We start from the raw sequence: 17,307 nt of genomic DNA on the forward strand, positions 1-17,307 counted from the left end.
TTGATCTGAGTTTGGTGTGTTGAGCTGGACGAACTCACTGAGAATGAGCTGTCAATCACAAGGTAGCCCCGCCCTAAAGCATACCCTGCTTTAATGTTTTACTCTAAATGGGACCATCAGTTACTAAATGAACATCAAGCTGTATGGAAGAAGACTGAACCTAGAGATTGAGACCATAAATCCATCAGGAAACTGTTTACTGAGCTCATACGTCAAGTCAGGAGCAGGCTCATTTTGCCCTTGCATTAAATGCAGCCGGGCTGGAGCCTCCCCCTGGTGGCTATTAGAAAGAATGCAAGTTTAAGACACGCCCACACTGGCCTCAATTCTCAGACCCGAAAGCTCTGTTCACTAATTAAATAGTGTCATTGGGTAAGGCAATAGCATTTATCACTGCAACACTATGCCAGCCCTGAATCCAATTATCCTCAGGTCTGACATTCTTTGGGATTAAACCGGTCTTCGATGCATGAATTAATGCGGGCTTGGGAAGGCTTTTCACTTTTTCATTTAAGATTGGGTCAATTTCAGATGTGTGAAAACCTCTACCATCATCCAGTCACTTTAACTTTCACAGTAAAGTGTGAGTCATTAATATATTCTTTATTAGCTGCTGTTTCTGCTATGTACATGATATGAGTCAAAGATGTGACTTTGCAGACAGTGATTAATTAGGTTTAGGCAACAAAACTACTTGGTTAGGTTTAGGAAAAGATCAAGATGCAAATATTGAAGCATGGTTGGCTGCTGACACCTGGGTGCTAATAGCGTTGGCCATAATTGAACCAGTGTCAGCTTTAAGGAAACTATGGTTTATTACAACGTAGGTTTTATTTTAAACCTACGTAAAACCAATGCGTAATAAACTTTAACCACATTCTGCAACCAGGATATGTTGTTTACATGCACAAACAAAAAAGGAAACATACAAAAAAGATGATTACAGCAAATTTACCAGCATGAAGGTTAAAATACTCAGATTTACTACATCCTACTGTACTTAGGAAGGAAAAGGGGAAGCTGAACACATATACCAATAAAGGAATGAATCTGAGGACAGTAAAGGGAGGAGAAAAAGTATCTAGTGGCTTAGTGGAGTGATTTGGTCCTATGTGCTTCTTGGATAAATCTATCTATAGTGGTAGAGTGCCAAGACACAAAGTATCTGAGCTGGAGCTATAGGGAATCAAACTCTAAGTGCAACACAGGAGCAACAAGACTACCACATATATATATAGAATATTCTGCTGTGCAAACCTCCATGTCACCAAAAAGACTCTCCTTTCAATGCAGGTCACATCAGAGAAGTATGAGAGGAAATGAAGATACAATACAGACACTTTTGTTAAGATCTGTTAGAAAGAGGTCTTTGTTTTAAGTGCTGTCATCTATGGAATGGATAGAAGCTTTGGAGGACATTGTGGCTATGTGGGTGTGTCTATGGGTTGCAAGGGTTTTATACCTTATAGGAGTGGTTATGTGTGTCCACAGTTCAGATCTTTACATATGTACATATAATGTATGTATGTTTGTACGTTCAATCAACAGTAGGGTCCAAAACAATACTAGTTCAGGTAATGCTCTTATACTGTCCAGGTTTTCCCACGAACAGGTGTTTCTTTAATAAAGCTGCAATCATTGTTTTTTTTAACCACTAGCTGGCCACAAAATAAGCTGTTAGCTCATTTCCACATTCTCACCTCATAAATTTGTTATGGCAAATGTGTGAGCATTGTCTTTACACATCCAGAAGACACAGACCAATATTTGCACTCATAAGGGTTCAAACTATATTATTTATATTATTTGTCTTGATCACAGCCACAACCTCAGGCTCAAATTGCTCAAAAATCTGCAATGAGCTGGAAACTTTGCGCTATAACTGGAAATAATGTGCACATGCTTCCCCAGAAACATGAGCACAATCAGCCAGCTGGTGGTGCTACAAAAATGCAATTTTTGTAAAAGTCCACCATGATACATGTTTCACTCTACTATCTATTTTTTTATTTTGATCAACACCTAACCCAAATCTTAGAAGGTTCTCAGGTTGAAGCAACTCTGAACTGGAAGTAGCACCAGCCAAGAACTAGCACTAAGTTCGCGTTGGTGGAAAGGGGGTATTCGTGTCCACCTGTTAAATCTTTTTTCTCAACCCACCAGAGAAAAATATTTTGTTCTTTAGAATTTAGAATTTCCTTTTCCAGCTACTTTAGCACACAGTGCGCTTTAGTGTAGAGCTTTTTCATAAAAAAACAGCTTCCAGCTAAATTGAACAGCAGAGTTGGTGATAATTCTCTGTGGGTTCATCACCTTTAAATGACAACAATGGAAACAGACCTTAGATTATAAAAATCACAATAAATACCATACACAGACTATACCCAATTCCACTCAAGATTCTAAAGTCTTGACTGTAAGAAGGGCACAAATACTGCACAACAAAATAAGTACAGAAACTGTACAGAAGTTGCGTTACTTGGCAACCCCAAAACTGAAACTCAAAATAATTAAATTTGGAAATTTTAGGGGTTTTGAATTAGTACAAGAACTTAAGTATTAGTGCACACAGACTACTGGAGCCCATTTATACATATTTGTGTGTTTCTGTGCGTGTTTGTTGTTGGAATGCTACTGACGGACTGTAGAGGGGTAGGGGTATATACTGGTAGTTGGGAGGAAAAGTCTCATTGCTAGTGGTTACCTCATCACTGGTGAAGTCAGCCAGCTTGACGTAAGCAGCAGGGGGAGAAACAACACAAAAAACATTTCGAATGGAGGAAACGTACAACAAAAAAGAAAAAGCACATATTTGTGACTCAAGAGGGTCTGACTTGACTGCCTATTAAGCATACACACACACACATACACGCACGCACGCACGCACACAGACAACAGACATTTTAGAATTGGAGTCAGACCCATTTTTCCCTTTTTTTGGGGTGCAGGGAATCTTAAGGATCAACAGTGGCGCTCACACTATTCGCTAAGCATTAGGTCATGTGATGTTTAGTGTTTGTTTGGAGGGGTCCCCAGCATTTAGATTTGATACCCCACATTTATTTATATAGAAATACATTCAAATGCCAGCATTTACCATGTGAACAGACTGTTACTGCATCATAGTGAGCTTACATGAGCACTAGCATCCTGGTTTATAACCAGGATGCTAGTGCTCATAAAAACACGCTTAGTGTCTGTAGATATTTCCACTGGTTGGAAATGAGTCAGACACTATTACACAACAAACTAAAGTTCAATTGTTTGGTACCAACAATGTCACACAACCTAGAATGGAGGAAGATATGAACTCAGAGCATCAGATGTTTTGAGCAGAGTCAGTGGCTTAAGGGGGAATCAGTGTAAAATTTAGTAAAATTGTGACACGACAACATGCAGCAACAACAGTACAGTGATTGTGTCAATGTGGAAATCTTCAACAAGTATCTCCATCTCCCTCTGAGACATCCACTTTATTTTTTTTCTCACAGACTTAAAGAAGAAGTGACTTAAGCCTCTGTGATAACCTACAGGGGGAGCAAAAACTGCAATGTGTCTCAGAGTAGGAAATCAGTCCCAACTGGCCACAAGATTCTCAGACAGACACAATATTGGTCCTGCTTTCAGGACAAGGAATGCTACATGCTCCTCCCTGCTGGTGCATGTTGAGTAATGTTGTTCTGTTCTCCTCTGAGGTGTGGCTGATCTCCTCATCTAGGAAACCAATAAAGAAAGAGCCGCTTTGGCTCAGTCCCTCTATTCCATTTCCAGCCTGAGCATGCTGCTTTTGTGACTGGAGTCACGGTGAAGTAGACTTTCGTTTGTTGTGGTTTCTTAGTGTTTTTTGATGAGACCGGTAGTTTGATTATCAGGGCATTATTTCTGTTAGTCAGGTTTATTTTCTTAGAGAAGAATCAAAGATCCTACAGCCCTATTTTTTGTATTTATTTTGGCAAGCCCATCAGACACGTCTTAATTTGGTTGCTTTGAGCAGTTTTGACATTTTGGTATTTTTGGTCTTTTTCATTTTTATTCAAATAAATAAACTGTCACGGCATCGTCACGAGGAGTAAAAGTCATCAACTTTCTTGACTTAATGATTCCTATTCCTGCAGATATTTACTCCAGAGTTTTCCTTACCTGTTATAAGGTGGATGTGAGGACACATGCTGTGCAGAAACAACCATTTCTGCAGTAAAAAATTTAACTAAACGCCTCATGCGCACAAGCGAGGGTCTATGGCTGATGAACCCAGGCCAAATTCCTGGTGAAATCTGCTGCCATTACAGAAATGATTTCTTACACCCGTAAGAAGACATAAATAAAAGCAGGTGTCACTGAAAAGGAAAATGGACAGTGGAAGGGAAGACATGCTCCACAGCCCACGCAGGCTTTGCAACGTCATTACTGCATGTGTGCATGCAATACTGCATGCAAGATGCACCACGATTATAGGCACTGTAAAAGTGATTGTGTGTTTAATTTGTCTTTCATTTTAGCAACAACTTTGTGAGTTATCATGCAGGCAGCTGAAAGCTATATGGGTGTATTGTTGATGGATTATGTTGCAGTGACAACCGAACTGATACTGCATTTATTTAAAGCTGCAGTAGGTAACTTTTATTCCACTAAGCCTAAACGAAAACAACCAATCAGAGCTGAGAAAGATAGTTGATTGTTTAGTCTCATTCCCAGGGTGTCAAATACTGCTCTGGGACCCTGAGAATAAGACTCAAAAATCAACTATCTTCAAGCTTCCAACCCAAAGGGTTCGTATCTTTCTTGGCTCTGATTAGTTGTTTCCCGTTCAGGTGTTCACAGATTATCGGTCTCGTGTACTACTGTCAGGATATAGAGAAAGTTTCAGCAAATATGGCAAAAAGTTTTTTTGGGGGCTTTTATTGTCTTTACTTGATAGCGACAGCTGGAGACGGACAGGAAAAGGGGGTAGAGAGAGGAGATGACACGCAGCAAAGGCCCGCAGGTCAGATTTGAACCCTAGGCTGCTGTAGCAAGGACTCAAGCCTCAGTACATGGGTCACCAGCTCTACCCACTGAGCTAACCGGGCACCCCACATAGTTATTTTTTATAAAAATTACACAATACTCCAGCTTTAATAGTTCAGTATCAGTGCTGATACTGATTCTGTGTATTGGTATCACTATAGATATGCCAGCCTCATGTAAATGGGAAATTCATTTATACTTAAAGTCAGCTGCAAGACACCAGATCGAGCAGATGAATGGCTGAGAGAAGGTCATGAAGCATAATGATCAGCAGAAGCAACCCATTTGTGACTAGTGTCCAATTTTGAAAAGCCTGAAAACCCTACCGTAAATTACAATACTTTTTTTCACATGGTAAGAGGCTACCATAAAATGAGATAACAGCCCCTGGTAAACGGTGTCAAAGGAGAGGCTGCTTACCCTCTGAGCATTGACAAACAGACGGTGGATGATGCTGCCAGCCGGCCCCTGGCCAGCTCCGACCACCACCACCTCTGGTTCCTCCAGCAGGGAGCTCACAAACCTGCAGAAAGACATCAAACAGGGATGTAACAATACACTCAACTTTTTTTATTGTCTCTACTTTATCTATATTTATTTTTATCTGTTTAAGTATTATGCATCAATTTACCAAATTCCATGTATGTGAAAACCTACTTGACAATAAACCGGATTCTGTTCCAGTACAATTCACAATACTAGGTTGATGATTTTTTTTTAAGACAAATTATGTTCATGTATGTGTTTAAGGAGGGGTTTCAATTCTCAGCACAATCCTCCCTGAAACAGCAAAGCCTTTTCTAAGACGCTGCTCAAATAAATCTGTGGAACTTACGTCTCTAGTTCATCTGGGTCCTCCCCCTTCTCACCCTCACACATGGCGAACTTGGCCTTTAGTGAGCGAGCTCGGGTGATGACCGTCTCCATGGCCATCAACTGGTTAATGAAATCCTGCAGATAGAGAAAGGTCACACAGACATGCTGTCAGAGCAGGGGCTTGACAAACTTCACAAGAAGTATGCTTCGACTCCAACACATTAACAAGTAATGGGCGCGTCAGGGTTATTTCAGTTTTTCTTCAATGTACTTATGTATGTTGCTGCCAGTCTTTAATTTGAGGACTCTTTTGATGTCCACATTTTAAAGGTTTTCTGCCTTCTAGCCCACAAGGTAATGCTAATAATTCAAGTGAATATGGTAGCTTACACTGTGTCAGTTTCAGTCTAGACATGGTATCAGTTTGTTATGAATAAACTCATAATGGTACCCAAATAAAATCACTTTCAAACTTATTATGTCTCTTCACTGGAGTGGGTTTTAAAACAGCTGTGACTCAGTTCTGCAGAAGTGAGTACTAAACTGGTAAGAGACTGAATAATTTAAACAAGGAGTAAAAGGTATTTATGGGAGTAGAAAGTCCAGCCTGGGAACTGTGAGCTCTGGCAGATGCGTATGGCCCCCTCCCATTCAGACAGATTTTGCCCCGGTCCTGGATTTAATATGGGAGGCAGGTTTTATATGATGACTGCACAGAGGAGCGGCATTTCCATACACAACCAACATGGCTGCTGCTGATGAACTGTTTCTGTTGACCCTACTATCACGTCTGTATTAAATGAACTGGGGGGACAACTGCACTTAAAGCTTTTGTTGATAAGAATGATAATACATGTATCATCAGTAAGAAAAGCATATACTTGCATTTATGTTCCTGAAAAGTGTGATTCTGAACTTCACATCTACAAAAAAGCTGTTCATTTTGACAATCAACTTTTCAAGTGCATAAAATTTGCACTCCAGCAGTAAAAGTAAAACACAAAGTGAGGGGCATGAAAGATGTCTTATCCTAGTAAGAATGAGCAGCTTGTGGAGTTCATTTCTCACTGACCTCTAACTTCTTGTAGTCATAGTTGGGGGTATGCAGCAACTTGCTGGCTTGACTCGTAGCTTGTTGGATGGTTTTTCTGACTGATGGAATGTCTTCTACTGCCTCTGTTAGGGAGGGGATCAGGAGGCCACAGAGGAGAGAAGGAGAAAGAAAAAAACAAAGGTTTTAGGAGTAACAGTAAGCAGGTGATGGATCAAAGTCAACAAGACAATATAACATACTACACTGTAAAACCCAACACCATCTTATATAAAAGAAGTAACTTGACATAACTTAACTCATTCCCATAAATTTAACCCAACTCAAAAATGAATCTCAGTTGTTTTGAGTGCACTTAAATTTGTGCAGTATTTTAAGTATTTGTGGTATAATTCCAGTTTGTTCAATTGATTCATGTTCTTTACATTGACTTTATATCATTACACATTTTTTTTTTCAATTTTAGTTTTTATATCAGTTTATGAATCATCACATGCCCAAGTATGCATCCAAATAATTCCTAATGATCCCCTAAAGTGTAAAGAACATGTAGGCTATTGTTAACAACTGAATCACTGCAGTAACAATTAGATTGATGCTATTTTCATAGTTGATTGTAAATTGTTATCATACGTTGAATGTTTTGAAGAGTAATGTAATAATTTGCTTTAGTGGAAGAACACAGACAACTTAAGTGGTATAATTTGTATAAAGAAGACGCATTTAAGTTAGTCTAACTATAAATTCTGTCAACACATTTTAAATAAGTTTGGAGAAATGATAAAAATTTGTATAATAGTTTTAAGTTCAATTAACAGAAAGGAATTTGTTACCTAACAATAAATACTTAAATTACCTGTACTGAAATCAAAAATGTAAAATGAATTAAAATTGTTTGAGTTAATAAACGCAAATGGTTTAAAGTCAATTGGTTTCCTCAGTTTTAGTAAGTAACTCATTAGGTTTGACTGTACTCCCACACTCCTGGTGTTACACACTGTATTCTTTCCCTTAGTTGAAGTCATTAATCTGCAGTCATTTCCATATTTTCAGCATTCAGTTGCTCTTTGGGGAGGACAGCAATCAATAAATTACATCGTATACTTTAATGGAAGATGTTTCAGAATTTTGTCTTGCATCATGAGAACTATAGATGCCACTTCGTTTCTTAGCATGTAGGGCAGCCTAGATGGCATTTTATCACGTTTTTCTTGCACATTAGGCTGCATGTTATATCCATAGAGGCATCCCAGTAGGCACTTTGACAGCTTGTTTCTTTGTTTGTCACCCCTGAACCCACCAGGTAGCCACTTTAAGCTCAACAGAAAGATAGATATACAATGCAGCCCATCATATGGGTGTGTATGACCCATATGTTTTAATGTTTGATGTCATGAGAAAGCAATCTCCATTCACCTTCCTCCTTCAACTTCAGAATAGCAGCATGGAGAATGCAGGGCAGCATATGTCGGGTCAAGTCTGCAGGTTTCTGCAGTGCCAAATAGTGCAGAACCTGAAAAGACAGCTAGTTACATCTGTAACATCTGAACAGGCTAACATGACTCTCAGCAACACACTTGATACAGGGCACTCTCTTTTTAAGATACTGATAAACTTAGTTATGTCAGTGTCTTTTGATTTGAAATTACCTTTTCGGCCTCCTTAGTGTCGTCAAAAAGTCTTCTCTGGCGGCGTGCAGGTGTGACCCTGGCCGTCTCCCAAGCTTCCACCCACATGTTGCCTGGGATCTTCATCCTGGCACTAAGCTCACCTTTCACCACTGTGTTACCCTTGTCATCAACCACCTCCTCCTCCACATAATCCCTGGGTGAGTACCAGCGCACAAAGTCCTCCAGAACACAGCCTGGATTGGCTGCCTGTGGAGAGACAGGAAAACGACTTTATTACGCCTCAAAGGTTATGTTTTTGCTGTCATTTGTGTGTTTGTCTGTCTGTCAGCAGGATTATGGAAAAACTACAGGCCCGATTTTTATTAAACCAGGTGGAAGGGTGTAGCATGGGCCAGGCAAGAGCCCATTCAGTGTAGGTCTGGTTACAAATCACAGGGCAGATTAACACATTTCTTTTTCCCCCCAGTGTCTATTGCAAAATGAAGCAAATTCGTTGTGCATACACAAACCCATCAGAATAAATGTAAATGATGTGCTGCAACTATGTACATATCACAAAACAACCCCAAACATCACTGTACAAACAATGCATCAGGAATGTAAGAAATCAGCAATCAGGCATGGGATTTTTCACAATTAATCTGGAGTTGCGGATTTTCCAACCTGCACATACTGCTCGTAATTACGGTGAATGGTGTACAGATTAGGATATCACAGAAAACTGGACTATAGGCCTTGGCAGACGACTGTGCTGCCCAAATGCCTTTCTAGTTTCAGTCTGTGTGGATCAAGTAGAAATGTTTCAATACCATTTTTTCCTTCTCAATAGCGATTCCGATACCTGAACATTGAGTATTGGCTAATACCGAGTACCAATCCGATTGGTCTATTGTCGAATAAATGTGTACATAGAAATATTTTTTTAACAGGCATATACTACAAAGCCTATATCCTGTATGATTGCTATCGTTGTATGGCATGGTGTAGGTTAAACAGTTTCTCAGAGTCACAGTCAGAGTAGGGTGGGTCATGTACGCTGATGCCAGATACCACATTTCAGGCACTATTGGAGGAATTTCTGATACTGGTATCAGTATCAGAACTCTAGGATCAAGGATAATTTAATCGAGAGCCATGTAATGAGCCAAGTGCTAAAACATTTAGCAGGAGCTGGAAAATGAATTCTGGCTGGAATGACTCAGTTACTGGCATTATTTCACAAAGCAAAATGTCCGCAATTTGTTTCTGTAACAGTCTAAACATTATCTCCATTCACCACAAAAGAAACCTGCTGTCTAGCTCACTATCATACCCTTCTTTATTTATTTCCTGATTTATTTTGAATTGCCACAAGGGAGCTATACATCGTTTCTTTTCCCAATATAACCTTCCTTGTGGCTCTTTGCAAATAGCATGACCACTGTAAATCTAGCGGAATACATGATCAACCTCTGAACATGTCTACTCCTCTGTTATTTGCATGAGCCTCCCTTAAATGGACATGCAATAAGGAGATGCAAGCTGAGACTCTAGCCTGCTGCTACTGCTCGATAAATACAGCACAGCATGTATAGCCTGAATGTGTGCCTGTCTCACCTTAAAGGACTCCATGTCAGAGAGCAGACAGGCACTCTGCATCCGGGCACGGAGGTGGGTACCTTCAGCTGATGTGCCCAGTTTGGCCAGTACTTCTGACTGCTCCTCTAACAGATCCTCAGTCATTGGAGCAGGTTCCTGGAAATCAAACACACATACGCATACACACACGCAGCAGCAATGAACTAATGTCATTTACACAGAAGTCTCTGCTCTTTTGTTGTTCAAGTACACAGGACTGGATTTCAAACTCTGCAACAACCAAAACCAAAAATGAATGTGTGTGTGAATGAGTGAGACAGAGGGATTCTGACCTGTGTGACAGGAATGTAGAGAGGCTCTGTAGAGTTGAGTAGAGTCAAGTTGTTGTAAGGGTGCAGTCTGCCCTCTGCTTTACTTTTACTGCCGTCCTTTTCTCCCTCAGTGTGTGGAGCCTCTATCTCCCCCTGGTCACTGAGGCACTCAAAGAACTCATCCTCGCTGTCGCTCCACGAGTCCCAGGATTTCCCTGGAGACACCTCCTTCGTTGATGCGGATGCGGTCGTAGACTCCGATGTGGGCCGGCCGTTCTGACCACCGCCGGACACCTTGCGCTCTCTTTCTTTGCTTCCTTCCAGCACCTTGCGAGCTTCGTCTCTGGCCCTCTTCCTCTCAATGCAGCAGTTCAGCATCTATGAGGGTATAGAGGCTTTTTCAGACACACTGCTGTCTTCATCTCTCTGTTATAGTCATGGCTTGTTGTTATTCTGACGCTGATGTTCCTTACAGCTTTTTTCAGAAACAACACAACCATACAGAAAGAGTGGGAATGGAGCCACTGCTAAAAAACAGCCATGAGTTTAAAAGTTTTATGATGAGGGAAGCCGAGTGATCATATTCTGGATGCATTTTTGCAGTTGAAGACTTAATTAATGACTATCGAAGTGCAAGGCTCTGCCACTTCTCCTCTAGTGCATCCAGTGATAAATATTCTCATCAGTTTCATCACTTATTAGATAGTAAATTCTGTATTTACATTTTAACAATGTGTACGTATAAGATGGTATGATTTTTAATTGGACCTCTCCTTTAACTTATATTTGCTGTAGTAACTTTATTTTCAGCATAGGGGATAATGCTGGTCTTAATTATGATTTAGTTATGAATGTTTATAGGTTGTTCCCTTCCGCTCTGTGGAAGATTTTTAATGATTTTGGGATAATTTGATGCTGTTTTATATTTGAAATGTATAGGAATACATCCATGAATAGATTGTTTATCACCCTAGCTGATTATTGGATCCGACATGGAGTATTTCTCCGATTATCGGTACTGTTACGTTTTTTTGTCCGCTAAAGGTTATTAAATACATGTAGTTGTGAAAATGTATATTGCTTCTAAACGCCCTTCTTTTGTTTAACTGCTTGTAATCTCATATTTATTCTCTTCTTAGTATGTTTTTTTTTCTCTTTGCCATTTTGAAACACCCCATGTTCTGTTCATAATTGTATATTTTTTTTAAAAAAATGTAAAGATGAATCACTGTATGTTTTTATCAAACTATGCGGAATGTGTTAAGTGCTGATATGTGATTCTAAATAAAGATAAAATGAAAAAAAATAATAATTTTAAAAAATGTAGTCGAGCAAAATGTACAATATTTGCCAGTGCTAATTTGGCAGAGGGACTAGGGGGCTGTAGGGGTGCACAACAGCCAGAGGAGAGAGAGGGAGACTGATGTTCTCAATAGACAATGTTTACTTATGTTCCTGTCTGCCCACATCACCTTGCAAGCAGTTGTCATGGTTTGTTGGCTGAGGCACTCAGAGATCACAAAAGAACAAAGCCTAGTAGATATGTTATTGATTCTTCCCAATACTGTTTGGAGAGTGTGTTAAGATATTTTTCAGTTAAATACCTATAACCATCAGCAGCAGGACTGTACAAGCTGTGTGCATCATACAAAAGGAGATGCTACACACAGCTTGTACAGTGGTTTCTGAAAACAATTAAGTGACAACCTGTGCTTTTGGGTGAGTTCTTCCACACAGATTCAAGTTTATAAAGTGAGATCATTTAAATAGCGGACAAGTGTTTCCTCTAAATAATACAAATAAATCCTGTGCTATCACAAGGATTAGTACAGAGAGTTTATGTAAGTGGCTTGATTGGTTTTTGTAATGAGGAAACACAATATATAACCCAAATTGTTTTCTAAAATAACAGTGCAAATCATGTACACTGACAGGAGTTTAAGATCTTGCCTAGGGCGATACCTAGTCATTTATCTGTTATTATGAATGTAATTTATTGTTGGACAATTTTACACAGTTTTTTTGTAGTTTTACATTTGCTGCATTAACATGGATAATTATTATGAAATAAATAATTAGAAACATAGATACTGATTTATGTGTCTTGTGTATTTTTAAATTTGATCTATCCACGTGGGTCAAACACACACAGTACGCTACCTGGAGCTTCTGATGCAAAAGGCAACAGCGAAGATCAGGAGGTCCACCAGCCAGTCTGCAGATCAGGAAGCACATGGAGGAGATAAGAATATATATTAATAGAGCAACTACATCAACTACTACTTGAACTGCTTCAACAGGGTTATTTGACAGAAAATAGTAATAAGTAATAACTTATTTTCCATGATATTTGGTAATTTTAATCGATTTCCAGGTGTTTCCATGACTGGAAAACACTCTAAATGTACAGGTTTTCCAGGATGCTGGGGAACCCTGTTCAACAAGTGAGGCCTTTCAGAAATTATAACCTTAGATGTCTATCTTAGATGTTTTACACTCGGATGTCTATATGTTATCTTTTATTATTATATTATCTGTTTGCATACTCAGATTGATAGTATTATTAATAGTAATAGTAAGTAATAGTCATACTCAAAATGTGTAAATGAAATCTGCATGTGAGTCAAGAGAATCAAGATGTGCCATGACATCACAAAATTTAATTCTTCGAGATGCAGATCTCAAAATGTTAAACTGTGGCTACCCGTAGATGAGGTAGTTGTTTTCCCAGCGGTAGCGCAACTCTAGGACAAACTCCTGCCAGAGGTGGGCGACGGCTCGCAGCCCACCGTGGTTGTAGTTGACCAGACACACACACAGCGCCAGCCGGTAGGTCAGACTGTCAATGGGTGCTGACTTCAGCTGGAGAAAAAGGTTCTGGACACAGGGGAAAATAAAGGATTGGGATAGGGATTGTGTTTACAGAAGAATTTTGAATTATGCAGAATTATGACTGCAATAGTTCATGCAGTGATTGTGAAATTCTATATTCCAATGTGTTTATGGTTTGAAAGTGTATGCTACATCGGTGTTTCTCAAATGGGGGTACGCAGGGTGCAGGGGGTACTTGAGACTGTGATGCATTAATCATAAAAAAATGATATCATGATAAGTTAAATAAAACATGTAAGTGTAAGTTCAATAAAACCACATTTGACTGCAGTTGCATACCAGAGAATGAAAGAATATACTAAGTGAAGCTCCTGTTTCTGTTTCCAACTCAATGAAACTACAATACTGTCATGTTATTGCATGGATGACAAAAATTTGGTTTGCCATGATTTTAGTGATGGATTTTAACGATTTGCAATGTAGCATTAAAGTTTTCTTTAACAGACCAGACACTGATAGTGCAGTGTTGTATTGTATCTCTTCATATAGGCATTTTTATTTCTAACAAAAATGTTTTGTGCTGGTCAGGGGGTACTTGGCTAAGAAAATATTTCAAAGGGGGTACCTGAAGGGCTACATTAAGCATTCCTTATTAAGAACTTGCATCCTCAAACTCTAGACAAAACTGACTTGACTTAAAAGCTTAGATGTCAGTGTGTGAGTGGTAAACATACATAGTCTGAGTTTTTATCCTGCTCGGCTTTCCCACAGGCGTTAGACTGTACAGGTTTATTCTTGCTATTCTCTGGTGACTTCTCCACAGCAGCATCTGGAAAGACGTACTGACACATGCCAAAAAACAAAAACACATTAACACTTAAATATAAAAGTGCAGTTCAAAAACACATTCACAATAATATTGGTTCATTGAATGCTTGATTCTGTGACAATGCTTGTCACATGTTTGTTTGGTAGACCCCCTTTTTAGAGAAAATTAAAATCATAATGCAAATATAATCATTCCCACTAATCATGAATCATATCGCAATATCTGTCAAAATAATTGCAATATGACAGTTTAGCAACACAGAGAAGCACACAGGGTATATTTGTGTGAAACTTAATCTGTAATTTCTTTCATTTCATTTGTCTGCACCATTCAAAGTTGGCCGCCCCTCTTGAGCCGGGGAGCGGCACCTTTATTTGAGCTACATAGAAAATGTATGAGGAGAGGGAGTGACGTTCGCGAGAACAAAGCAGTGGATCAGAAAAATAAAACTCTATTTACTGATTGTGTCCCAGAGGTTACATTCTAAAGCACAAATACACACAGCCACGCCTCCACACAACCCTGCAGGAATGAGCCATATTTGTGGATTGTGTGTGAATGCAGCTGGAGTGTAGCTTCATCCTGTCTGCCCTGCAGGGTCTCTGCAGATATAGACGCTGCCACACACTTCTACTGGTTCATAACGGATGAATATTCTTTCCATATGTTTGTGTGTATGTTATGCAGATAGTATAGTATTTTCCCAGTCATTTTTCAGGCACTTCTTATATTTTTTTTTAACAAAGACAGTCCCCCCCCCCCGTAGTTTCCCATGTCGTGTTTGTTTTCTGGGACAATAATACCAGTGTCAGAAGGAATCACTCTCACCAGAAGGACAGAGTTGAGTATATCGGTGTTGAGTGGTGACTCATCAATGCGTCGGTGGCGTCGGATGTGTTTCCGGGCGCTGTGCACCATATTGGAGACGGAGAGTTTGGAGATCGGCACTGGTGCCACCGGCTCTGTCAGTTTATTTAAAGCCGAGCTGATGTCACTATTTTCTGCAGGGGAAAAAACAGCAGTTATTTACAATCACATTATGGAGTTACCCTCTAATATTTTACACTGTATGAATGATGAATTTGTATCTGAGGGAACACCAGCACACATTTCACAAACACCAGTAAAAGAAGGTGGTAGGTGCCATGCTTTAGAATGTGCTTAGTGACATTCCAGTTTAAAACAGTACAGCCAGTAACCTGACCTTTGCCCTCATCTTCAGCCAATCCTCTTCCCAAAACCTCTTCTGTAGACTCCTTCCTACAGCAGAGCTTAAAGAACTCTGACAGAAAGTCACCTGCATTGAAAGAGAATGGGTCAGACGTGTTTTACACTGATTATACTGCCCCACACAGCTGGGGAGCAAACTAACAGACTGAATCCATCTTTAGTCTTGTTAAAGGATTTTTTTTTTTTTACCACAGATAAAACATAAAAACATTCTTCAACATTCAACAACCTTCAGCTTTTTAGGGTATTATACATGCCATTAGGCAGTAACAATTCCCTTCTTATGATAATAAATAGGAAACATCAACGACATTAAGTTATCTATATTGTCACAGTGACAAGATATATTTTGTCCTATTATTAAGTTGTTGGTATTATCTAACATGAGTCAGTGGACAGACACCAAGGCAGAAAGAGAAGTGAGAGTGTGAAGAAGGAGATACAAACACATGGGAGTTGGTGTGCTGCTGAGATTTGTCCCCAAGGATTAGCTTACATTGCTGCCAACATCATCATTAACTCGTTTCACAAATATGTTCACTTCTAACTCAGTGAATTAAGGGTTTGGTTGGACCAAACCAGAGTTGGTGATTGTTGGAAAGACTAGCGTGACATCTACTAGCAGTAAATGTCGTATATATGAGCTTTAAGATGTGTGGGATAGCTATGTAAGTAGGTGCTAATGAATTTTGGACGGCGGTACAAGGTCCGCTTGTAAATGGTAAAATGGTCCTGTATTTGTATTGCGCCTTTCTAGTCTTCCGACCACTCAAAGCGCTTTTACATACTATGTGCCAAACATATACGCCCTTTCACACACATTCACACAGTCATGGCAAAGCCCATCTAACAGAAACTAACTCATGCACAGCAATTCGGAGTTCAGTATCTTGCTCAAGCAGCAGGAGGAGCCGGGGATCGAACAAACAACCTTCCGATTAGTGAACAACCCGATCTGCCTCTGAGCCACAGCCAATCATTACAAACATTAACATGTCCCTCTGACAGTTAAACTGATTGATGAACAAATAAGGGGGCACGAAAGAGTCTTCAGACTGTAAGGTAAGTATTTAATTTTGACCAGTACGACTACAGATTCTTCCCAATGCAAAATTACGTTAACAATCATAAATAACATTCACTTGATGAACCTAAAAGATGTAATAATTAACAGTTTTATATCTGCCTGTAACAATGAATAATAAATATATTTCAAATATGTACAATTGTTTTTAAAACAGAAGATCAGAAGAGGCACTCTATTAGAGAGAAATGGGACAGGGAAAGTTTTTGCTGTGGCATATACAGTGGAAAACTACAACTTCCCTAATTTGGAAAGAAATTTTGTTGGAAGCCTCCACAGCCAACATTACTGTCTTTCAGAGGCTGTAGCAGGCTCTGTTTTAAAGCTAGAGTGAAGATGCTGATATCATATGAAACCAGAACAGGCACCAAATGGTACCATGGAATGGAATGTAACAGGGCGAAATAAAAACAAGCCAAAAGGAAAAGAAACCAGAAGGGTGGAAATAATTCCACCTGTTCCCAGTGTACTTCCCTAGGATTCATCTTACCCAGTAAACACTGAGGGTTTTCAGCTGTCCGCACTCGGACTGACCAGTGAGGAGCTTGGAGAGGGTCAAGGTCACTGCCGGGACACACAAACAGATTACATATGGTTAAATCTCATATCTGTCAAGATCATGGCGCATAGACTAAATCTACTCCTGGTTTCTCTTTTTAGCCCTGTACAGACGAAATGCACGTTAACATTTTTTCATTGCTGAAACAAAGGAAACAAACTTGTGCTGGTGCTTACAAGCTTTTGTCTGCATTGGAAAGAAGGAATACCACAAAATTAGGCATCTAAATTGACTGATGTTGACACTGACACGTGGGTTGTTAAGTTGTTATGTGCTATATCTGACTAGCTTATATGTCTATCCTTTTAACTGATGTCAGCAGTGCACTTATTCCACAGTAGATGTTTTTCATCCCTCATTCAATTTCAATTTCAATTTC

The 17,307-nt window shown here is 39.5% G+C and overlaps 1 protein-coding gene across 1 annotated transcript in view; it reads right to left on the bottom strand.

Moving 5' to 3' along the window:
- rab3gap1 (RAB3 GTPase activating protein subunit 1) overlaps window positions 1-17,307 on the bottom strand; it is a gene marked incomplete at its 5' end in the record, with an annotated part of 26,579 nt that overhangs the window by 5,521 nt on the left and 3,751 nt on the right. Inside the window, 13 exon segments of the mRNA XM_035661762.1 lie at window positions 5,428-5,530; window positions 5,843-5,958; window positions 6,896-6,999; window positions 8,291-8,387; window positions 8,524-8,751; window positions 10,102-10,239; window positions 10,416-10,772; window positions 12,555-12,609; window positions 13,099-13,271; window positions 13,961-14,068; window positions 14,884-15,056; window positions 15,260-15,352; window positions 16,860-16,933. Of these exon segments, the coding sequence (XP_035517655.1) occupies window positions 5,428-5,530; window positions 5,843-5,958; window positions 6,896-6,999; window positions 8,291-8,387; window positions 8,524-8,751; window positions 10,102-10,239; window positions 10,416-10,772; window positions 12,555-12,609; window positions 13,099-13,271; window positions 13,961-14,068; window positions 14,884-15,056; window positions 15,260-15,352; window positions 16,860-16,933 (1,819 nt within the window).

The sequence above is a fragment of the Morone saxatilis genome, unplaced genomic scaffold (genome assembly GCF_004916995.1).
Source record: "Morone saxatilis isolate NCDOM2014 unplaced genomic scaffold, NCSU_SB_2.0 Contig1, whole genome shotgun sequence".
NCBI lineage: Eukaryota > Metazoa > Chordata > Actinopteri > Moronidae > Morone > Morone saxatilis.